The sequence below is a fragment of the Dermacentor albipictus genome, chromosome 3 (genome assembly GCF_038994185.2).
Source record: "Dermacentor albipictus isolate Rhodes 1998 colony chromosome 3, USDA_Dalb.pri_finalv2, whole genome shotgun sequence".
Taxonomy (NCBI): domain Eukaryota; kingdom Metazoa; phylum Arthropoda; class Arachnida; order Ixodida; family Ixodidae; genus Dermacentor; species Dermacentor albipictus.
Window position 1 is genome coordinate 75,582,483 of NC_091823.1, and position 22,180 is coordinate 75,604,662.

Below are 22,180 nucleotides of genomic sequence, written 5' to 3' on the forward strand. Positions count from 1 at the left end.
TATGTATTGGGCCTCATCCTGTCAACTGTTCTTACATGTAGTCGCACAGCTTTCACATGCTATATGCCCCTCTTAGTAGAGCCCCCAAATTAATTATTCATGATACGGTTATTATGTGTCCATTTTGGACCTTTAATTCTTGAAGTGGTTAAAATAGTTGAGTGGAAGCTAGAAAAATGGTAATATCTGTTGAAGGTGGAGAATTTTTAAAAGAAATTTGTATAATGTGCAGCTGTTAAAGCCGTGACCTGAACTTTCCACTGATTGGCTTCATCATCATATTTTTAAAACGTTTTTATTACTGTTTGACAGTGTTGGTCTCATTTTGGTGCTCTCTCATATTCAAATTCTCCAAGATATGCCAATAGGAGTGCAAGTTGCACATGCTATAATACAAGGAAAATGTGGAAGAAGCATCTCAAAGCACCGTGGAACAGAACACCATTCTGCCAAAAAATTACCATGTGACAAAGTCCTTTCAGATCGTTTTTGTCTTTAGCGGGATGCAAACAAAAACTGTTTGTGTTGTCAAAACAGTGATAATGAACCATTAAAAATTATTTCATAAAGTGTAAAAGTTATGGTAATATGCAAAAAGCAACAGGAACAGCTCCGAAAGGAACAGGTAAAGCCAAGTAAAGCTTGAGCAAGTATAAGTCAGTTTTGTGCAGTACTGGTGGGTAGTGCCATGTTCTTTCACTGGCCACTTTATTAGTTTGAGCTGAAATGGTTGCTGGTCTTTTTATATGTACAGTTTTTTGCCGCTGCAACTGAATACAACCACAAGTAACATCACTGCAGTATAAAGGTGCCTTCTAGTAAGCGTGTTGGCTCGAATGTGTGATAATTGCTGCGGCTTCTCGGATTCTCTGGGATGATATTGTAGTGGGCCACGCTTCACCAGCTGCTGTTTCGATTGAAACTCACTTGACCGTCCTTCTTGCCTTCACAGTGGTGGCTTGAGCAACCTCCTGTACTACTGCTCTCTGCCCGAAACGCACACGCCCCTGTACGGTGAGCCCAGCCAAGTGCTGATGCGCATGTACGGCCAGATCCCCAGCGAGGGCAGTGACACCACCGTCACCGAGAGCGTCATCTGTACTCTGCTGTCGGAGCGAAACCTGGGGCCCAAGCTCTACGGGGTCTTCCCGGGAGGACGCCTTGAGGAGTACATTCCTGTAAGCGGCCACTTTTTCTTTTCCTGCTTGATCTGTGGGGTGTGTGTTCCCTGGGTGCTGCAGCTGGTTAGTCATTGGCAGGGTGACCAGGTGGATTTTGGCCAAAGCATTTTTCCAACAAAACCCAGATTATAGGTGCAGATAAAAAAAAAAAACTAAGAATGTTTCTGGAAATTTGTTGCTTTTCAGCACCTACACGTTATGTACAGCAACCAGCTAGCTGCCAGTGTTGCTTAACTTCACTTGCTTTGTTGGTTTTTTTTAGTGCTAGCTCATGCATTATGGTGATGTGTGGCAAGAGACAATAGCTGTATAACACTAGTAAATAAAGTGCTTAGGGTATAATATGTTTCACATGCAGAAAGAGGACATTATCGGCACATGTTGCAGCGAAGACATCTGTTTGCTGTCATAGCTTCAGAACAAGCAGAATTCTTCAAAAGAGTCTATTGCAAGAGTCCACCTTGTTCGAGTTGTATTTACACACTGTACATTACATATTTCTATACACATTCTGGGATATAGCTGAATTTGTTATAATTCCAAAAATGCTTGTTACCATTATGGATATAGGTTGCCAAGTGGAGCCAAAGCAGATACGGGGATAGCATTTTGACCGCTCTTTTAGTTTACCAGGTTTACAGTGAGAGTTACATACGTGAGCGAATATACCAGCGTAGGTTACACGAAAATTCTACGATTTGAAAAAGACTTGTAGTACATGTAAAGGCAGAAATATATATGAAATTATTTCTGTTTTGAACCAGAATGGTGTGAACACCAACAAAATTAAACAGCTGTGACAAGCCGCCGAAAAATTTTAAAAGCTCAGTAAATATTATAAGCCGAAGTTTGCTTTAATAAGCTGAACTGGTCACCCTGGCTTTTGGCAACCTCAATGAAAATGAGTGGTCCATGTTTTAGCTGGACGAGTGTGCTAGCCAGCTGCGAGAGAAATTAAATATTCTGGATAACAGCAGATAGCACAAGCCCTTGGAGCCAAAAAGTTTTAAAATATTGTAATTGACAATTTGGTTTACTTTTGCACTTGCCTGTCAACCAGTGGATCTTCTTCAAGCCGCAATGTCTATTTATGACAATCATCGTGTGCCCTCCCCCCTCTTCTTTTTTTTTTTTTTTGAACATGTAAATTTTAGCTACCAGCAAACTTCCGATAGTGTTGATGTGCTAAATGTATAACACAATGTTGCAAGTAGGTGTTTAAGTTGGAATTCAAAGCAAGTAAACATTAGGCTTTTTACCAGCATTTTGTGGCTGCATTTAGAGCGCCTGCAAACTTCTCTGCAAGGCAAAACAGGAAACAAGCATGCTCTGAAAATTACTTGCAACACTGTCTTCTTTGTACTCTGTGGTAAGTGGCTTCAAGTATTAACTTTCGTTTCGTAGTATTGAGCGACCTCGAATTTAATGACCCTGCTGAATAATAATTTCTGCCATAACCGATGAGTAATCATTGTTAAAGGGACACTAAAGGGAAACAATAAATCAGTTTAGACTAATAAAGCATTGTTTGAGAAACCTGCAGGCAGTCATTTCAAGAAAATAGTTTGAATATTAGATGAGAAAATGAAGGTCCAAGTATCAGTATTTGAATTTCGCGCCGAAACGCCAGCGCCGGTACGTCAGCGTGACGTCAGGGATTCCAAAGTTTGTTTTCGCATTTGGGCCGCGTTGGCTGAATAAAGGTTCCCGAAACTTGGCATGTTTAATATTTGGTTCCTTTAGAACACAATGTAGTCAATCTGTACCGCTATATATATTTAGTAGGCCCTAGAAGATGCCATCAAAATCCAAGATGTCACAGCCCCCAGGTGCGGGAACTCAAGTAGGCGTCGCCACCCGCATTTCGTTTTTGCGCTTTTTCTGGCTTACCAAACGTCTTATCGTTGTAAGAGTGGTGTTTTTGGTGTTGTAGAACGGTGATTTACTGATGCAGAAGAAATCACTTTTCACTTTAGTGTCCCTTTAACATTGTGATTATGCACATATGCAAAACTTGATTGATGTGCTCAGTTTCATTGCAATGGGCAAATAAAGTGGTTATTGTATTTGAAATTATAAAGCAGCATAAACACACCTTTCATTTTGGTTTAAAGTTAGTAGTTAAACATTCAAAATATTTCTAATGACAGCATAAACAGTGCTCCCTTGCTGTTACACAGCAAGGCGAGCTATCATGCAACTGACTCGTGATTTATTTTTACATGTAAAACTACAAGAACCCATTTGTTCCTATCGAAGAGGTCACCAGGGTGTTTTTGCTGATGCAAGAACCAGAACTAAGCACCTGACACTTTGTGAAGGTTCTATTTTCCATTAGATGTTAGGCTATAATGTAACTTGGTGACAACATAAGAATTCAGTACAAGCAGTGCCCAAAAAAGCACACTGTGCCCACCCTCTGTGCTTCTGCGCCAGTGTGTCATTCATGATAGATGCCGATATTCAAAGAAGTTCGCCTCTGTCCTGATCACAGAGATAGGCAAACAGGATTGGCTGGTGCACATCTATAAATGTAGTGTACAAGTTAGATAGTGGTGTATTTCCATGGTGTTCTTAGCTTGTCATCGACTATGACTACTATATATTTATCAGCCTTAAACGTAATTGTGTGCGTATTTGCACTGTTAACATGTTTGCAGTGTAACATGTTTACATGTGGCACGGTGTGTGAGTGCAACTTGGTTGCATGCAGGGCTTGTGCTCTCACTTTGAACCACACGAAATCTGTCCTCCAGCAGAAAGCAGTGGCAGGTCGGCCAAAACATTAGAGTCAATCTGTTGGTTGTGTTTCAGTGAAAAGCGTAACGCAAAGGTTGTGAGATCGTTCCCCACCTGTGGCAAGTAGTTTTTTTGTCCACTTTCAGTTCCATTAATTTGTTGTTTATTTATTTCATTTATTAAGCATGAGTAATTTACCCTATGTTGCCCTTGATGTCAGTGTTTGTTGGCTTCTTATAAAGTGAAAAGTGTTGATGCACTGGTCACCAGGGACTTATGCTGCTTGTTCTGTGTCATCAATTATTGTGCAGTGTTGAACAACGTATGCCTAACATCTAATAGTTTGCTATCTAGTAGCTTAGCAGTGTGCCTAATGCCTAGTCATTAGGCACTTCTAGACGGTGGGCTCGTGTAGGTGAAGTGCCAGTGTGGGTACCTATCAATCTCATCATCTGTGTAGAATCTACAGCCTTAAAAGGATAGGCCAGCAATAGGATAGGCCATCACAGAGAAAAACTGGTTCTCACAACATAACATACCCTGTTTACAAGTGATACATTACACTCAAATGTGGATAAGAAGAAAGTTTGTTTGCAATTCGACATAAAATGAAGGCGGTCTGGCTGACAAAATTGTATTTTCCTACTTAGGGCCCATGTGTGTGAGCTTTTGACTCAAACAGGATAGCAGTAGCATTAGCAGAGCTTGACTGCTGAGAATGTCACTGAAGTTCCACGTGAGATACTACCTGTAAGCTTTTTGAATTATGAAGTGTGCAGCCCCTTCAGGCATATATTTCTGTTCAACTGTGACATCCTTTTCTATTGTGAGGCTTGGGCTGGCCAGGAGACATTGAGTCTTGGTAAAGAAGAAAACGGTTTAATAATGAAGTGGCAACTGAGAGTGGTGGTCAAATATTCAAAACATTAGATTCACAGAACACGTTGCACCATCTGTGGCAGTACGCCCCACTATGTAGAAGCGCAACTGGCAGCAAAGACAATCACTTAGACTATGAAACAAACTTTCCAAGGTAGAGAGGCAATCTAACATACTATGTTGATTTGACATTTGCTTTAAGTATCTCTTTGAGGGCAGTCTTGTTCTTACAACTATTTTCTTTTTTTCACATTATTTCATGAATTTGGCGCCATTTACAGACAGCGTCCACTGCCCCTTCTGATTTGAGGGCAGATTCGATGGCTGCAATTAAATTTTGTTTCTCTTGGATATCGCACTCCAAAAGATATTGTGGTTAGGGGGTGCATACGATGCACTGCAGGGTAGGCAAGTGTAGCCCTCTCTACACTTTTCAACATAACTGAACCAGCCCATTTGCTTCCATTGCCTGTATTAATCGCTGCATGGAACTGGCAGAGAGCCCTTGTGAGGATCAAATTCAGAGTGCGGTCCTGAAAACTAACTTTGCAGGATTGGTCGCAGCTGGCCATGAGAGAAGAATGGCGAGAAGTGTTGGGGTACCAGCTTGCCATTGAGTACAACATTTCCGCTAGTGTCTGGCATGTATGTGCATGCTATCAGTTACTCTTGCTGTTTTTCTGCATATGCGAAAGCTGTAGGATTGCGCATTTGACAACACATCATTTTTTTTTCAGTATTATTGTTTTGCGAATATAATTGGTGAAAATGTGAAAATGCAGCTTTGTAGTGTCAGTTATGGGGGTCCTAGGGTTTCACAGTTACATTCATTCTTTTCTTACCTTTGAAAGAATACTGACACGATTTAGATAGCTGTTGACTTCATAATTATGGTGTGAAGCCTCAATTCCAGGAGAGTGCAACAAATAATTAAGTACATCACCTTTTCCTAAAGACAGTTTGATGTGCATTCAGCGTTGCGTATGGCTTTAGGCATGGAGCTCGGGGCAGTATATTTCATGGAAACAGACAGTGGTGCTCAGTTGTATTACAGACCGCCCATGCACACGCCAGTCAGCTTGGTGCATTGGTTAAAGGTTACGCAATGACCATATCGCTGCTAAAGCTGGCTTTGGACCACCATATTGGCCTATCCGTCCTTCTTCACTTTATGCTTTTGTTCACTGGTAAGGCCTCATTTTCTACTATCACTTCTGAATTGCAGTGGTGCTCTTCCTTTCACCTTCCTGCCCCTCTTGGTCCCATTGAGTCCTTAATGGACTCGGCTTTAAGCAGAATGGTCCCCATTAGTGTGTGTTTACACAAGACTACCATGTTGAGTTTCTGTTATGTACATAGTCGCCAGCTTCATGTCCAAAGGCATGCTGCGCTTGGTGCATCCTTTAAACTGGTCGCATTAAAAGGTGATGTAATTATTTGCTATGCGTTGAGCAAGTGAGACTCCATTGCTAAATTACTGATTTTAACAGTTATCCATTAAAAAAGGAGAAATAAGGCAAAAAGAAAAGTTTTGCATCGGTACTACTGTAATATTATTGTTTGGTAATGAGTTGTCAAAAGCTGGTAACTAAGAGAAATATAATGTGTTGCAACATTACTGCTGGATGCATGATGACACAGTGGTGTCCAAAAGATAAAAAAATTTCGCAAGTCGGTGCTGGTTCAGGATAGTGGGCAGAGCAAGCCGCTAGGACAGAACAAACGAGAATTCAAACGGAATGAGCGCTGAACTACAACTAAACTTAGTAATAGATAAAAAATGCTTTGTTAAATACAGACATTTGTATTTGTATTTAATCAAAGGTTTTCTGTCAGTAAATCTTTGCTGAAATTCAGTACTTGTCCCACTTGAATTCTTTCTTCCTCTGTCCTCGCGATTTACACTGCTTTTTATCATGTAATGGTGTTGTTTTAATTTAACCTTTTAGAACACTTACCTTTAGTGTTAAATTGGTTGATTCCATTTTCAAGGCCACCTTTTGTGCGTCTGTGAAGAGAATTATCTGTGTCACAAATGCTGCTCCACATTTCGCTTGTGTGCTTTTCGTTTTGTTTCTTATAAAGAAAAAGAAAACAAAAATGAATGAAATTGCATCTATGTAATGGTGGATCACGTTACAACATTCATCAGGCTTTTCTGCCGACCACACTGGAATATTATTGAGATGTGTATAAGAGGGTATATACACTCTGATACATAGGGGGACACGTTAAAGGGACCCTGAAATGATTTTGACAATTTGTGCACAAACATACGGAATCGTTAGTGTAGTCCTCCTGGTTATTAAGTGAAGCATTTAAAGGGGACCTGAACCACCCCTCGGGCTTGGTGAGAAAACACAGACCGTGCATATCATACGCTGCTGTTAACATCTCAGCCAAATTTTGCAGTCGTGGGCGGCACATAGATCTCTCAAGCGGAACGCAAAGTCGCTTTTCTCTCAAACACTGTCTTTTCAACAGAAGCCTGCTCCTCACTCTTCTCTGGACGCATTATTTCGTAATGTAGCAGATTCTCATATGCGGTTGCTATTGGCCAATAGCTAACAAGAAGGGTGTATGGATCAATGTGCTTCTTCCTACTGTTAATATGTATATTTATTGACTCAGTTTCATAACCACGCTGAAGTAAATGAAGACCTGCTTTTGAATTTCGATGATAATTACGTACTTCCGGAGGAAGCCGACTATCGTCTGCTCGCGCACGGCCACATACATAGGAAATAAACATTGGCCACCCTGCTTATCAGTGTCGTAGCTGTTGGCTCTCGCTAATTTCAACCAGCCTTGAACAATCAACTAGCCTATAACCACACAAAACATAAGGTCAGACCACATGCATGCTTGCCACCGTGCACTCACTCCTGACCGCTCTTTGTTAGATGCCTTGGCAGACTTCGCTTCGCAGTGATCGAGTTATTGATAGTGTTTCAAAATGCGCAAGTTGGATGTAGCTACTATCTGTCGGTCAAGCTGATGCAAGACAAAGCCACTGTGCACCACATAGCACAGACAGACAGCAGCATATGAGCATCAGCATGCACTCGAGCCCTGTCATGCACAAAGCGAACACTGCAGTTGCATGTAGCGGTGGTCTGCAACGTAGTGCAGATATCGTGGCCGCTGCAGGATGCGGCGACGAGTCCACTGACTGAGCACACTGTGGCTTGCTGAAAACAACTGTGTTTGGCACGTCATAGGTACCAAAATCGGAAGTAGTGGCGCCTACGTGAACATCCAAAATCAAATTTGAACTGTGCACCACAGTGACGTTCAGTAGACGGAGCATTGCGGGCACACCCCGCTACGCTGTAGCCTTGGCAGTGCAGATCATTGAAGAAGGAGTGAAAGCACCGCAAACATTGTATGATTGCCAATAACTCTGCTTCTGCTGAACACATTTAAGAACTTTTTGTGGCAAAGTATTTCTAAAATAGTCTAATTTAACTTCATATGTATCTCACAACTTCAATTAAAAGTGATTCAGGGCCCCTTTAATCTTGCTGATTGTCATGAGAACTCTGTAGAGAGCTCTAGCATAGCTTCTGGCATCCTCCGGCTTTGCCAGTAGATAGATGCTCATTTTAGTTTTGCCATGTGCTGTTCAGATGCCCTTAAAATGCACTTTGCTTAATGAGGATTGCATGTGCCAGTGTGTTGTGTACAGCCATATCTTTAGGCGCTACAAGCTTGGAATTTTAGGTGCCGCATATTGGTGCCTGTGTATTTAAGGCACCAAATGGGTGCTCTGCCAGATATTTATTGTGCCACTTATAATGCAGCTGACTTCATCTGCAACCTATGAAGTGTTCTTGTAATTCAATTTCCAGGAAACTACGAAGGATGTTTACATTATCTGTTGTATTTATCGGCATATTTCTTTTACGCTATCACACACACATTTGTGACTGCAGGCAGCTCCGCATTGGTCTCCCGGGTGGTTGTCCTTAGCAACCAGTAAAAAAGTAATTTGCTCTCCACGCTGACAGCACTGATGAGCCGCTAACTTCGCGTCTTTTCAACTCATCGCGGCATGGTTTCAAGATTATATCTCACTTATGATAACGGACCGGCGCTTGTTAAAAAGAAAAAGGTTGTTGTCAAGCTTGGCGCATCATAGTTTTGAGATTGACTCTCGCCTGGGATCACAGGCCAGCGATCGTTCGAGAAGAAACGCAAGACTGCGCATCAATTTGATGCTCGTAAGTCGAAGCCACCAATCAGTAAAAAAAAGTTTGCTCCGGCAACTTCTGCAAGCAGTGACAAAGACGGCGGCATGCAGCACGACGAATACTTGCAGCGGAGCACCTCAAGCATGGATGGAGCATCATCTGCGTGCATAGATGAAACTGTTCAGGTGCCCCCGTAGCAATGTCTTGTGCCAGCGGAAACATCTGTTCATCGTGCTGCGTAAGTTGCAGACATTGTGGATGCTCAGCCTAGTACTTTGCGAGAGGATGTGACGCTGTCTACCAGCACCACCGGTAGCACAATTTGGGCCCGATTACAACCTAATTTAGTGTCTCTGGAAGCATCTTGCAAACGCGCCGTGACAGTTCAAGAGTTGCTAAGTGCCTGTGATGGAGCACAAAGTGACGCTGATGGGCCATGGTGAGAGTCTCGTGGAAACTCGGGTCGAAGATGAGTTTTTCCTTGTGCAATGCGCGCCCTACATGGTTTGCTTGGCAGTGCTCGGTGCCAGCTGTGCAGACAGCGGGGCTAAAGGTCAAGCATGAAACTAAGCATGGTTTGGCTGTGAAGATGGTGCTAACCTGCACTGCTTGCGGTGCGGATAATGCGTGGTCGTCATTGCAAATGCAAAATAGCAGGGCTTTTGAAGTAAATGTTTGGGCAATGCAAGCTACAGTATTAAAACTACCGGAAAAGGTGCAACCGCACTCACTGACTTTTGATCTTTGATGAATGTCTCACACAGGGTTGTCACACTCGGTTGTCGCATCACGAAACGTTTCAAAAGCATCTCAAAGGAGAATTTCGGCCTGCTGGCGAGGTAGCAGTGGCACATGTTTTTTCCGAAGCTGTCACAGCCATTCACGAAGTATACAGTCAAATGAAGCCAACGCCCACAAAGAATGTGACAGTTGTCTATGATAGGACGTGGATGACACGGGGCCACACATCCCACATCGGAGTGGGCACTGTCATAGAATTCTACACAAGATTGGTGCTCGACTGCATTGTGTTGTCAAACCACTCTCATGGGTGTACGCTAGGCCCCGAAGAAGGAGATGATGGATACAGTGATTGGAAGAAGGCGCATGTTTTCCAGAAAAACACTGAAGCAAACTCGGGCCAAATGGAAGTTGAGGCAGCGCTCGTACTGTTCAGGCGCTCACTAGAAAAAACGACTTTCGTTACACTAACATAGTTTGTGATGGCGACAGCCAGACTTTTCTGGATTTGTGTCAAGAGAAGACGTATAGTAGTTTCATACTTCTAAAAAAGAAAAAAAAAATTTGCATCAACCATATCAAGAAGAGGATGGGAACTGTTCTATGCACCCTCATCACTGAAAGCAAAAGAGACCAACTCATTAGAGGAAAAGGTGGCCTGACACAAAATCTAATAAAAATATTGACAGACTGTTATGGTCAGGCCCTAAGAGAGAATGCTGATGTGGAAGAAATGCAGAGAGCCGTAATGGCTACTCTTTACTACACCACTTCAACTGACGATGATTCACACGACGACCTTTGTTCGCTGAGTCTTGATAGCTGGTGCAGACACCGGGATTCAGAAGCTAAAGGTGAACCACAGCCATCCAATAAGTACCATCTGAGATGCCATGTTGCCACTGCCCTGCTACCTGTGTATTAGTAGCTTTTGGATCTGCAGCTACTCGAACGGTGCCAGGTAAAAAAAAACTCAAAATGCTGCTGAGAGCCTATGCTCGATCATATAGGCCATTCTGCCAAAAGAAGAACACGCTTCATCGATAGCTGCAGAGACTGCCGTCAATGAAGTGGTCTGCAGGTATGATACTCGAAATCTCCGTGCACATACAGAACTTTGCTCATATCTTGTTCTTCAGCCTGGACACCATGCACTCCATAGAGCATCTGAAAAAGATGCCATGCAGGAAAAAAAGGTTGCAGAAGCTCATCAGGCTAAAGGTCATATGGTCAAGGAACACCGCATTGCAAAGGACACGAAGGACTGTAACCCTGGTGCCTACTAAATTAACAACTTTGAACCTTGTTTTCTCTACACTCTTTTGGCATGTTGCTCAGCTCGTGGAGCAGATAATCTTGGTAACTACTTTATACATTTTGATTGCATTTGTTTTGTAAGGCTCCTCGAACTGTACTTTGGCGGAAAGCGCTCTTATTTTTTTATCCTGGTGTTTTAAGAATTCTTAGTAAGGTTCCTTGTTTACAGTGCAAGTGTGCTCACTGCAGTGGCAGTGGAGAAAACGTAAACTACAACTTTTAGTATTGCGAAAAAATGATGTCGAGAACACTATCTCCTTATTGGCAGCGTGCAGCGTGCTTTTTTGTAAAGTGAGAGGGAAGTCGGCTGAGGCAACGCAGGTGGTTAATATATCATCCCGCTGAATAGCTTGAAACTTGAGAGACGAAAGTGGGTTCAGTTGTGTATTTCGAGTAAGCCTAGGTTGCAAAAAGAGAATAAGAAAGTTGGCCGGCAATCTGCATTTCATATCCAAACTGCTTATTTAGAACGTCACATATAGCACCCAGAAGTGTGACGACACAAATTATGGTGGGGTGTTAACTGGAAAAAGGCAGTCTTTTATTTTTATAGGAATCGTGGTCATAATGGCCACATCTTAATTAGGGCAGAATGCGGAAACGCTCATACACCACAGACCAAGACGAAGCGGGAGATTTAAAAAAAAAAACAATTTTATCAAAGTGAAACCTTAAGTACCTACTACTATTGAAATTCAAATTGTGCTCTTCTCTATGCGACTGTCACACTGTAGGTATGAATTTGAAACTAAATAACAAAACTGCAAGGAAACTTAACCCGAGTAATTTTCATGCTTCAAAAACTTTTACGTTTGGCTCTACTGGCAGTCTGCTGTATATTAAACAACCCCAGCTGGCCAAAATTAGTTTGGTGTCTTTCCTTAGGATGTTTCTCTTGCTCATGACACTGCTTTTTGACTCAAACACCACCCGCTTTGTAATTTGCAGAGGGAGTTAAGATGCAACTGAGAAAATAAAATAATGGGCAAGATCCATGATAGCAAGCTGTTCAGAAATTTGGAGAGCAGTATTGTGCCAGTTACTTAGAGCAGTTACCTTATAGTATAGGGACATCAGTATAAAATATTTTCAGATTAGAGTTTTAGGCTATGTTTTCTAGGGAATTCACTGAATCTAAACAAGTAATGAAAATTTCTGCAACTCTAATAAAGCATTTCTTTTACTTTATGAACAGAATTTACACTAAAAACTTAATTTGCAACCTTTCATCACAAAGTTAGGTAATGGGATTTCCTTTAATTGATAAGCACATAGCCCAATTAAAGAAAAATTTAATAGTATTGCCACGTACATGAACATTCTTTTGCGTCTTGCAAGATATGTTCAAACTGTGGAAAATGGCAAGCAATAATATTCTTTGCTTATGGCACTTCAGTTGTCATAACATTCAAAAATTTTATCTTTGTACATTGCTGACATTCTATCCTGAATGGAAATGTACATAAAATCACTACTCCAGCTGTTACAATATTGTGTGTGGTATGGGGCCTTATATGTTAAGGTTTAAAAGTTCGAGCCATTAGCTATGATTTCTCTTTGTGCTGAAGTCTAATTTAAGTCTGAGGCGGTCCAAATAGGATACATATTGGTGAAAATGTTTTGTGGCTTTTTGTATCCTGCAGACCAAGTTGCATGTGTGCTCGGTGTGAAATGCCAAATGATGTCTTCCATTGCTCTCGAATGGCTGATGCTGCCAGCACCAGCCTAAAAAACATTTTTGCTCAGCGTGAGTATTCTACATTCTAGCCAGCGCACACAACTCCTTTTAGTGAGCATGGGCAGAGAAATTAGGCAAATGTTAAGCTTCTCTGCTACCGCAAAAATGATTCAAGATAGTTAATGGATGTGAGCCATAATACTTCAAATTATGATCCACATACAAAAAATTGTCCCCTGTCCTCCGTGTGTCAGATCAAAGGCCATACATGTACCTAAAATGTGATTTCTGATAGGTGTCAGTTGTCAGAAGCAGCTTTTCATCACAGAATGCCTTAGTGTGGTTTACACCTTTGTAGCATGAGGGTACAGAATTTAACTTCTCTGTAGTTCGGTGGGAAAGCCATCAGCAGTACTTAGAACAAGGGCCAATGCCAGCTTGCTAACAGCATGATGAGATTGTTACAAGTGGTAACAGTTGCCATGTTTTAATAGCTAGTGTAAACCAAAAAGTTTACATTGTTTTGAAAATTGAGGCTATAAAACATGTTTTCATTCTTTCAATTAAAAAGGTGGCATTTGGCATGAGAATTAGTAGGTCTTTATAGGCACTATAAGAGCAATGTGAAGCATATAATTGACACCATATCTGTACTTGTACATAAGAAGCAAGGTGCCAATGTAGTGGGAGAACCAAGTATTTGTTTTAAATGCAGTCACAAGTGTTGTATCAGGCAGTCTTCTCTTGTAATTGCTTCTGATTACACATGTACAACATTGCTGGAAGTATTACTATATAAACAGTTACAAATTAGCTTCGGCGGCATTGTTGGCACTTACTGAATGCAGATCGGACGTAGTCGTGTGTTCTCCTTTTAAAATTTTCGAGAAGCAAGTTTGGGACTAAACAAACTCTACTAAAAGCTTTCCTGTTTTTTTTTTTGCATTACAGCCTACTTTGTTCTTATTAGTCACACTTACACTGAAGCAATTTTAACCTCACAACCTTTCACATCTGATGTCACCATCTAGAAACCAGTGTGATAGTACCTTGGTTTTCTCTGCATAAATGTGCCCCCAAAACATGCTGTTTGAAATATCCCTTTCAAGATGCTTCATCAGGATGCTGACTTACCTTGTCTTTTGGACATTCTGTTCTCTTGGTGTTAAAGCGCTGCTGTACATAATTATGTAAGCATAGCTTTCTTCTGTGGTTCCTAATGAATGTGTCTGCTTTGAAGACAGACTGAGACTATATGCAGAAGTTTGCATGTTGTAAGGCTTTCACCAAGAGTTGCTATAATTGTTAGTTTTTCAACAAAAGATCCTTGGTGTTTTTAGGCGCGGGCATTGACGCTCCAGCAGTTGAAGGACCCGGAAATATCACTGCTTATTGCAAAAAAGTTGGCAAGGGTCCATGTATTGCAAGCCCCCTTGGTCAAGGAGCCCACCTGGCTTTTCAACAACATGAACAGGTATTGTCCTCACTTTCGCACTCTTTAGCCACGTGTGGCACTTGCAACAAAAAACACCATGTGTCATCATCATCTATTGGCCTCGCTGCTGCTGCTTCTTGCATTTAGTTGTTGGTCAAGATCTTTATATACATGAAACATTAGAATGATACCAAATGTGGCCATACGACTAGCAACAGAGATTGATGGCAACAGACAAGTGCACCACCTTTAAGACAAAACTCTTTATGGGAGGCACATAAGCCCAGAGTATGTGTTGCACAAACCAACATTTCAAGGTGACTGTTACCATAGAGCAAATCAGTTTTGTGGAATCCTGCAAGGTGGAGGAAGTGTCATAAAAGGAAAATCGTTATCCACCTGAATGTAGCACGAAAGGTACAATGAAAACCCGTACAGATTTTTCAAAAAGGAAGCTTTGCAGTTCAGGGAAAATTCGCCCTATTCCATGATTTGAACCCTTTGTAGCTTCATGCCATATTTGGGTGGATGACAATTTCCCCTTTCGTGTTAATATAAATGTATGCTTTATGTTGGTCTTGGACCCAATTAAGACTCACTGGGATAAAAAAAAAATGGCTTTCTTCTTTTTTCTATGAGCTATGAAAGATCGGAATGCCAAGCCTTTTTCCATACCTTGACTGTGTACAATTACCTGACTCTTGCCTGCCATGATTCATTGCAGCTATTGTTGCTATCTTTTACAGTTCTTTTGTTTCCTATGTTAGGTAAGCAATTCCGTTCTCCTGTTTAGTGCTTTGTTATTGTAGTTTGCATATCCTGCTTGTGCCCCTAGGACTTCAGTACGCTGTAAATAAATAATTCTGACAGAAGCCATTGAACATCTTTGTTTAAGGTAGTGATAGCTTTCCAGCTGCCCTGCTGTGCATCTCGTACTGTGTTTCTTATATAGAGAGGCTGCATCCTGGCACTCGTCCTCTTTACCTCCTCTGATTGTGTGTGACATCATCATCTGTGCCAACTAGTTAGGTGCCTTCCTCTCTCCTAGTTAGGTGCCTTCCTCTCTCCTCCTCTGTGCATAGGCTTTGTTTTTCACTCTTTACTCTCCTCCTCACTCTTGTTACCTTCTGCCATGTTAGCAAATCCTGTGTCACTTTGAGTGAGTGCACGTCACCATTCATGTCATTTGCAGGTTGTCATATGGAAAGGTTTAGCGACTCTTGCTGTAGAATCCACCTGCAGGCGAGTGCATTTGTTGAACTTGCTTAGCTGCTTCAAAGTTTGTGGCCTCAATAGCAGCGCTTCAAAAATAAACAAAAGGTACTCAATACTGGATCAAAAAACTAATTCTGAAAACACCTTTCTGAGATTTCAAATGTTTTAAGTGTCCCTGCTTATGGAAAACGGTCATTCTTTATTAGCCAGCAAAAGCCATCTTGTTTCTTAGGCGTCGATGCTTCGCCATTCTCGGCACTTCCAAACATGCAGTGCATCATTTGGGTGTCAGATGAAACGGTGTCTTGTCTTTGCTTGTGACGATTAATCATGTTAATGTTATTTTGCAGCTAATACATCAGATAAGCATATAATGTGCCAGCTGATCTACCATTTGACACTGCCATCAATTCCAAATTACAGTTTCCTTTCCCATCTAGCAGTACACTGGCAAAGTTACACTCGCCGCGGCAAAGTGCGCTTGCTCAAAGTGTCATTAAAAATGTCCATCTGGCTTGGGTGCTGGTCTGCTGTACAGTTACTGCAAGAACCTAGGAAAGTAACTAAAGAAAGCTATTGCTTTAAAAAGTAAATATAAGGGCATTGGGATCATCAGCACTGCAGCTACCATTCTGCTTTGGTGTGTATAGAAAAAAGCACGCACCCACTGACACATAATTCATGTTAGCAGAAAAACTTGTGATGAATTTGTTTGCATCTGCTGTGCCAATGTACTGAGGGCAAGTTTCTCACCTGTGGTGCACACACACACATACACATATGTGCAGGTGGCTCAAGTATGCACACTCCATCAAGGTGGACACTGTGCCCATTAAGCAGCAGACTATGGCTGTCAAGCTGCTCACAACTGACCTTGCAGCTGAAATCAACTGGCTGAAGTGAGTAAAACTGTTCGTTTGTTGCGTGCAGGAATGTAGTTGCTGGATTTTCTTGAATGCATGTTGCTGTAAGGTTATCTTTGATGATACTATTTTTGATAAGTCTAGTGCATTTCGTTTGAACATCCCTAGTAATGCAGCACTCAAGGCAACATTTTGACTTCTGCTGTTTAGGGTGGCCTGTCTTTAAAATATGCTTTTTGTGAAAGCATGCACTTATTTTTCGTGCCCTTTGTTTGATTGCATGCATATATATAATCTGATTGCCAGTCATTGTTTATTGATGATCAATCAGTATATGGTCTATTGCTGTCTGCTACATGACGTTATTCTTTATAAAAGCAGGCTTTCCTCCTGTTCAATTTGTGAAAACTTGCGAGGCATTCTGAAAAAGGGTGATGTTTTTGTAAAATGTGACAGGTTTTGAGGATCTAGTTGTGCGTGCATTTACATTTGTAAGCTTCTTGAATGTGTGGGGTCAACATTTCTTGGCAAGCATACTCGGCCAAGGAAACATTGCTTGAAAGCTGAATGAAATAGTGCATATATATATATATATATATATATATATATATATCTGTGTGTGTGTGTGTGTGTGTGTGTGTGTGTGTGTGTGTGTGTGTGTGTGTGTGTGTGTGTGTGTGTACACATATATATATAAATATTTTTTTTTCAGACGCTTGTCACTACTTTGTTATTCGGATAGCTTATTTCCTGTATATTGACTTCTTGTGTGATATTCAATTGCAGGGAGTTCTTGGGAAAGATCGAGTCTCCGATTATGTTTTGCCACAATGACCTTCAGGAAGGTAAGCCTGCAAATTGTGCTACTGTGGTTACCTTGATTCAGATGTCATCTAAAATGGCTGCACTAAGGATGTACTGCAAACAACCTTCAGAGGGGAATAATGCTTGCTGTCACTCCTGTGCACTGTGTTCGCACCAGTACAAGGAAGAGTGGGGCAGAGGTATTACACGGGACAAACGAGAGAGCAAAGTGCATCAGTAGGTTAGTTTCTGCACACCCTTATCCACAGCCAGTACAAATGTTTTGCAGGCTACTTTATGCATGATGGAAGCACTCTTGTGGGCCATACCTGTACCATTAAACTGTACTTTAATGCAGCATTGTTAGCAAATTTTCTATATGCAATAACGTGTTTTTGAAAGTCCCAAAGCTAACTGGTGTGCATTTTCATCTTATAATTTGCTCCACTGATGCAACAGAGTCGGAGCTCTTTTCTGATCTAAGATATTTGTTTGTCACAGAGGTCAAGGAGTGTTTCCTTTTGTCTATTCTTGGCTCTCTTCTGCAGGAAACATTCTTTTCATGGATGCTCCGGGACCTAAGGAAGAGAACATGGTGTTCATTGATTACGAGTACTGTGCCTACAACTATAGGTAAGTGTTTTACTGCAGTGTGTGCATTGTTTGTCGTTTTCTGTGCGGCCAAAATGCAGGCATTTACTGGTGCTTCCAACGTCCTGTCTTCCTTTTGCTTGTTTATATTGGCAGGGGCTTTGACATAGCAAACCACTTTTGCGAATGGATGTACGACTACTCTTACCCTGAGCATCCTTACTTCAAGGCCCAGCCTGGAGACTATCCATCTGTAGCGCATCAGGTATGTGTGTGCACCCTTAGCCGTGTAGAGCGAGACACTCACTGACCATGCTTGTAGGTCTGAGTGATAGCTTGGTTAGGTTTGTGCATGGTGCATATCACCAATAGGCATGCTGAAAAATTGTTGCATGGAGATGGAAGCTTTTGATTTATGTGAATTTATATGAGTGCATGTGTCATAGGTTATGATTTGTTTAGTTATTATGAACCAACTGCTGTGTAGTCTAGATTTATGTATTAGTGGATACGGGGCCTTTGTGCTGAAATCTGCTGCTTAGGACACTCGTTAGTTGTTGGCAGGCCTTCTGGCATGGATCGAAGCTCTTCACCACCCATGCCATATGCCGCCTCGGGAATGGCCTGGCCTCTTTGTCGATGGTTCTGCATAATTACCTGGTGTTGGGCCCTCTGATAATCATGATTGGCAAGATTTACTGCAGCTGTCATTATCAGCACATTACTTATCACATTACTAGCACATTATTATTAGCACATTATTATCAGCACATTACTTCATCGCACTCACTGCTGTGTTACTGCTTCATTTGAACACACGTAAACAAGCTCACTATTTCACTTGTCTGCTTCCTTTTCAGCGGCTGTTCATTGAGCGATACCTGACCACATACATGAAGTGCCAGGAGATGACGACTGAGCCTAAGCAGCCACCAAACCTTTGCACCGTAGATTATGTGCTCCATGAGGCACGCGTCTTTGCGCTGGCCTCTCACCTCTTCTGGACTCTCTGGAGCATTTTCAACGCTCACACGTCGAAGATCAAGTTCGGCTATTGGGTATGCTGCCAACCCAACCATTGCTACATGTTGTGGAAATCATTTTTTGTTCTTTTTTCTCTTCTTTTTTTTTTGGCTTTCTTTCTGGCTTGCTAGCTGAATGTAGTGGATGGTTGTACAGTGCTCACAGAATTAAACACATCAATTTAGGGCTAGCTAACGTGCATACTTTCAGTTCCATTGTCTGCAGTTCCTGTGACATTTTTTTTTTTTTCCAGTTTCAGTTTCAGTTTATTGAGCATTTGAAATGTTTTACAGAAGTAACTCTAGGAGGTCCCATAGTCAAAGACTGAGGAGGGACCTCCTCAGTCTTTGATCACTCCTCAGGCGTGATTTTGGCTTGTACACTTACATCAGAGTCGGCTCTGGTGTCAAAGCCTGAGCATTTTCTTTGTTACTAGTCAACCAATTACGGCAAAATTAACAAAGGGTCTTGAAGTAATAATTTATCAGTCTAACGTGATTTAGCATTTCACTTTAGGGCTCCTTTAAGAGGCAGCAAGTTTTCGCTGGTCCACATACACTGACCATGGTATTCTTTTGAGGTCTGGTAGTGGATAATATGCCTTCTGAGCAATGACACTTTTGGTGCATCAATTATGGAAAAGTGACTCTGACGCTATAGAAAGCTATTTCTGTGCAAGTTCTATAACTTGCGCTGCAACATAGTTGGTGTGGTGATTGTTGTACTGTTTCTACTGCATAGAACAGTCAACTGCTCAGGAATCATTGCTAGTTTGCAATTTATGGTGCCAGTTGACAAGCATGCAGATGTGCACGTACTATATTGTAGAACTTGTTTTTGCATTCATTATAAAGCCCTCTAGTATGCGTTAGTGCTCATACGAATAGGCAGAACATGTGGAAGTGCACATTTCTTTAGTACTGGCTGCCAGACTGCTTACAGGTTGGCCCTTATAAATCGCCTTGCACCCAGCCCGGTGTTAGGGTTGTTAAAAAAAAGCTTTTTTTTTTTGGCAATTAAGTTAAAATATAAAATGTTGGCAAAAATTGGTGGCAATAAATACTTCTTGCATTGTAGAGGGATATGAAACGGTGAAAGCTGTGCTGCTGTATAATTGTGATAGTGTTCCTTGTAGTGAAAAAGTAAAAATTGGCACTTAGCAGGGAATGGAGAAGGCATGGTGCTCCATTTTCTTTTCTTAATGTTTTTTAGTGCATGATCTTCTAAAGCGGTACTAATGTGATATTTTTGACTATTCATTTTTTGAGTTAAATGACGGTCCTAGAGCTCTAAACCCCTGCAAAAGTGAGTGACGCACCTCAAAGTGCTGTAAATAATTTATTAAAATATATTTTCTACAGGCAGTCTCCGTTTTGCTTCCCAGGAGGATACTGTGTCGTGGTGTTGTGACACAGTATGCGATCACGTGGGAGCAGGACATTGTCATGTGTTCACACTCACTCTGGCTTGCTCGGTTGCCTCATGTTTCACGACTCGTTGCGAGTGCCAAATGTCGTAGTGTGTGAGGCAGCCGCACGAGCCGGAGCTAGTGTCAAAACATTGCAATGTCCTGCTCTCGCATACTGTGTTGTGACATTAGGACACAATATCCTCCTGAAAAATAAACCATAGCTGTGCATAAAAGAATTTATTGTAATACATTATTTATAGCGTACTAAGGCTTGTCACTATTTTTTCTAGGGTTTTAGATGTCAAGGACTTTCATTTAATGAAAGAAACGAATAGTCGAAATATCATATCAGCACCCTTTTAACGATTTGTGGCTTCCAAGTGGATCCTGAGCATGTACAGCAGCCTTCAGACTTGACCCAAGCAATGACGGCACATCTGTAGCTGCTTAACATAAGCAAACACAGGCTGTAAGGAGCAAATGTTGGATGCTTTGGAAGGAATACTCATTAAGCTCGCACATTCAATTTGCCCAAACCAGGAATTTCAGGAACCACCTCTTCACAGGAGAAGCAAAAAGGCATTAAGACGTGTTCGGATTATGTGTGACCATACTTTTTGACTTGAAATTAACCCTTTAGTGATTGCACATATAAATACCCCCCAAAAATGTTATCTACCTGAATGTGCAGGACACATCGAGAATAAGCATAATCAACAAAAAGAAAATGCTATATTTTGCGAAAACTTTTTCAGCGATAAGGGGGAAAACTGAAAGTGGGCTTCACCCCAAGCCACGTAAGGCTTTGTTTGAAATTTGTACTGGCAGTTTCCATCATGCTTTACATCTCATCTGTCATACTACTGCAGCCGGATATCTTGCATCGGTTAATCTCCTCTGACCCTCTTTTTTCCAACATGTAAACAAGAAGTTGATATAGCTTGCCTGGTTTTGGCACCGGCTAAGCCCCCATTTCCAAATGTGCCAGAGTCATTAGTTTTGAGTATACTAGGAGGATCTATGTTTGTGTTCAGATAGGGATGGCTCATTAGCCTGTTCTGGGGAAAGGGTTAAAGGGAAAGGAAATAAAATGGGTTGCCAGCGCTAGGCCATGGTCACAGGGCTAGCTAAAGTCTGTGTACCACTCTCCCTGGTGTAAGCGAGGAGTGAGCCAAACATGTAGGGCTGGTTGTGAGCTGTTGGTCGAATTTAGCTCTCGTAGCTCTTGATGTGGCTGTACTGACGTGGTTGGCTTGTACTGCTGCGCATGCTCGACAGTCTCACATTAGATGTGAGGCTGTTGGGTGTCCCTGCATGTAGTATTTGGATTGTGTACAAGTGAAATTAAAAAGCATATAGAAATACATTCAACAAGAGTGCTTTCATTCAATCAAGCCAGGTATTTAATATGTGCTTGAAATGACATTTGGCATGTTTAGGGCTATTCTTGTTGTGCTAGGTGTTAGTAGGCAGTGCCTCCTTTTTCCCCTAGTGCATAGAATGAGAAATTTAGCATTTCTGTGTTTCACAGGAGTTCTAAGCTCTGGCATTTTGTTGCATGCCCCCATTAAAGAATCACTTCGAAGGTTGAAACTTGTGATGTTGTGTAGTTCTTCGCATCATAGCATGTTTGTGTCTTTGGCTTGTTTTACACGCTGTGGAATTTGAGCTGTCCTTAATTGATTGCAGTGCAGACGAAAGACTGGATTGCACTATAAGCTTGATGACACTTCCTTGATTATTTTCTGGAATAACAGCATACTAATAGGGTGCTTATCATAGTATAACTCTACACCGTTGTTAATTTACATCCAGCTAAACAATGCTGCACTTTCTAGGTGTGCGCTTGGTGTGGGTTTATCTGCTATGCACAAGGCTGGCACATAACTGGGACAGTGATGATATAGTTGTCCTGCTATGCTAAAACACCCTAATGGTAGCAGTTTGGCTGCCTTTTGGCAGCAGCAAAATATACACATATTGAGGTATGTGTGTTTGTTAAGCAACTTCAAATGGGAGATAATACGGAGCTTCCCCCTTGTGCACTCTTCATAAACTTTCACAATATTTTGGGATGCGCTTATGTAATAAAAATAACATATATTGTGAG

The 22,180-nt window shown here is 41.6% G+C and overlaps 1 protein-coding gene across 5 annotated transcripts in view; it reads left to right on the forward strand.

The window, feature by feature from the left end:
- The window catches only part of LOC135900611 (choline/ethanolamine kinase), a 130,815-nt gene that overhangs the window by 104,956 nt on the left and 3,679 nt on the right, over positions 1-22,180 (forward strand). For all 5 annotated transcript variants that reach the window (XM_065430056.2, XM_065430052.2, XM_065430054.2 and 2 more), the window contains exons 3-9: positions 953-1,178; positions 14,069-14,202; positions 16,167-16,277; positions 17,028-17,086; positions 17,594-17,678; positions 17,793-17,901; positions 18,497-18,694. In XM_065430056.2, coding sequence (XP_065286128.2) covers positions 953-1,178; positions 14,069-14,202; positions 16,167-16,277; positions 17,028-17,086; positions 17,594-17,678; positions 17,793-17,901; positions 18,497-18,694 — 922 coding nt within the window. The remainder of the gene's footprint in view (positions 1-952; positions 1,179-14,068; positions 14,203-16,166; positions 16,278-17,027; positions 17,087-17,593; positions 17,679-17,792; positions 17,902-18,496; positions 18,695-22,180) is intronic.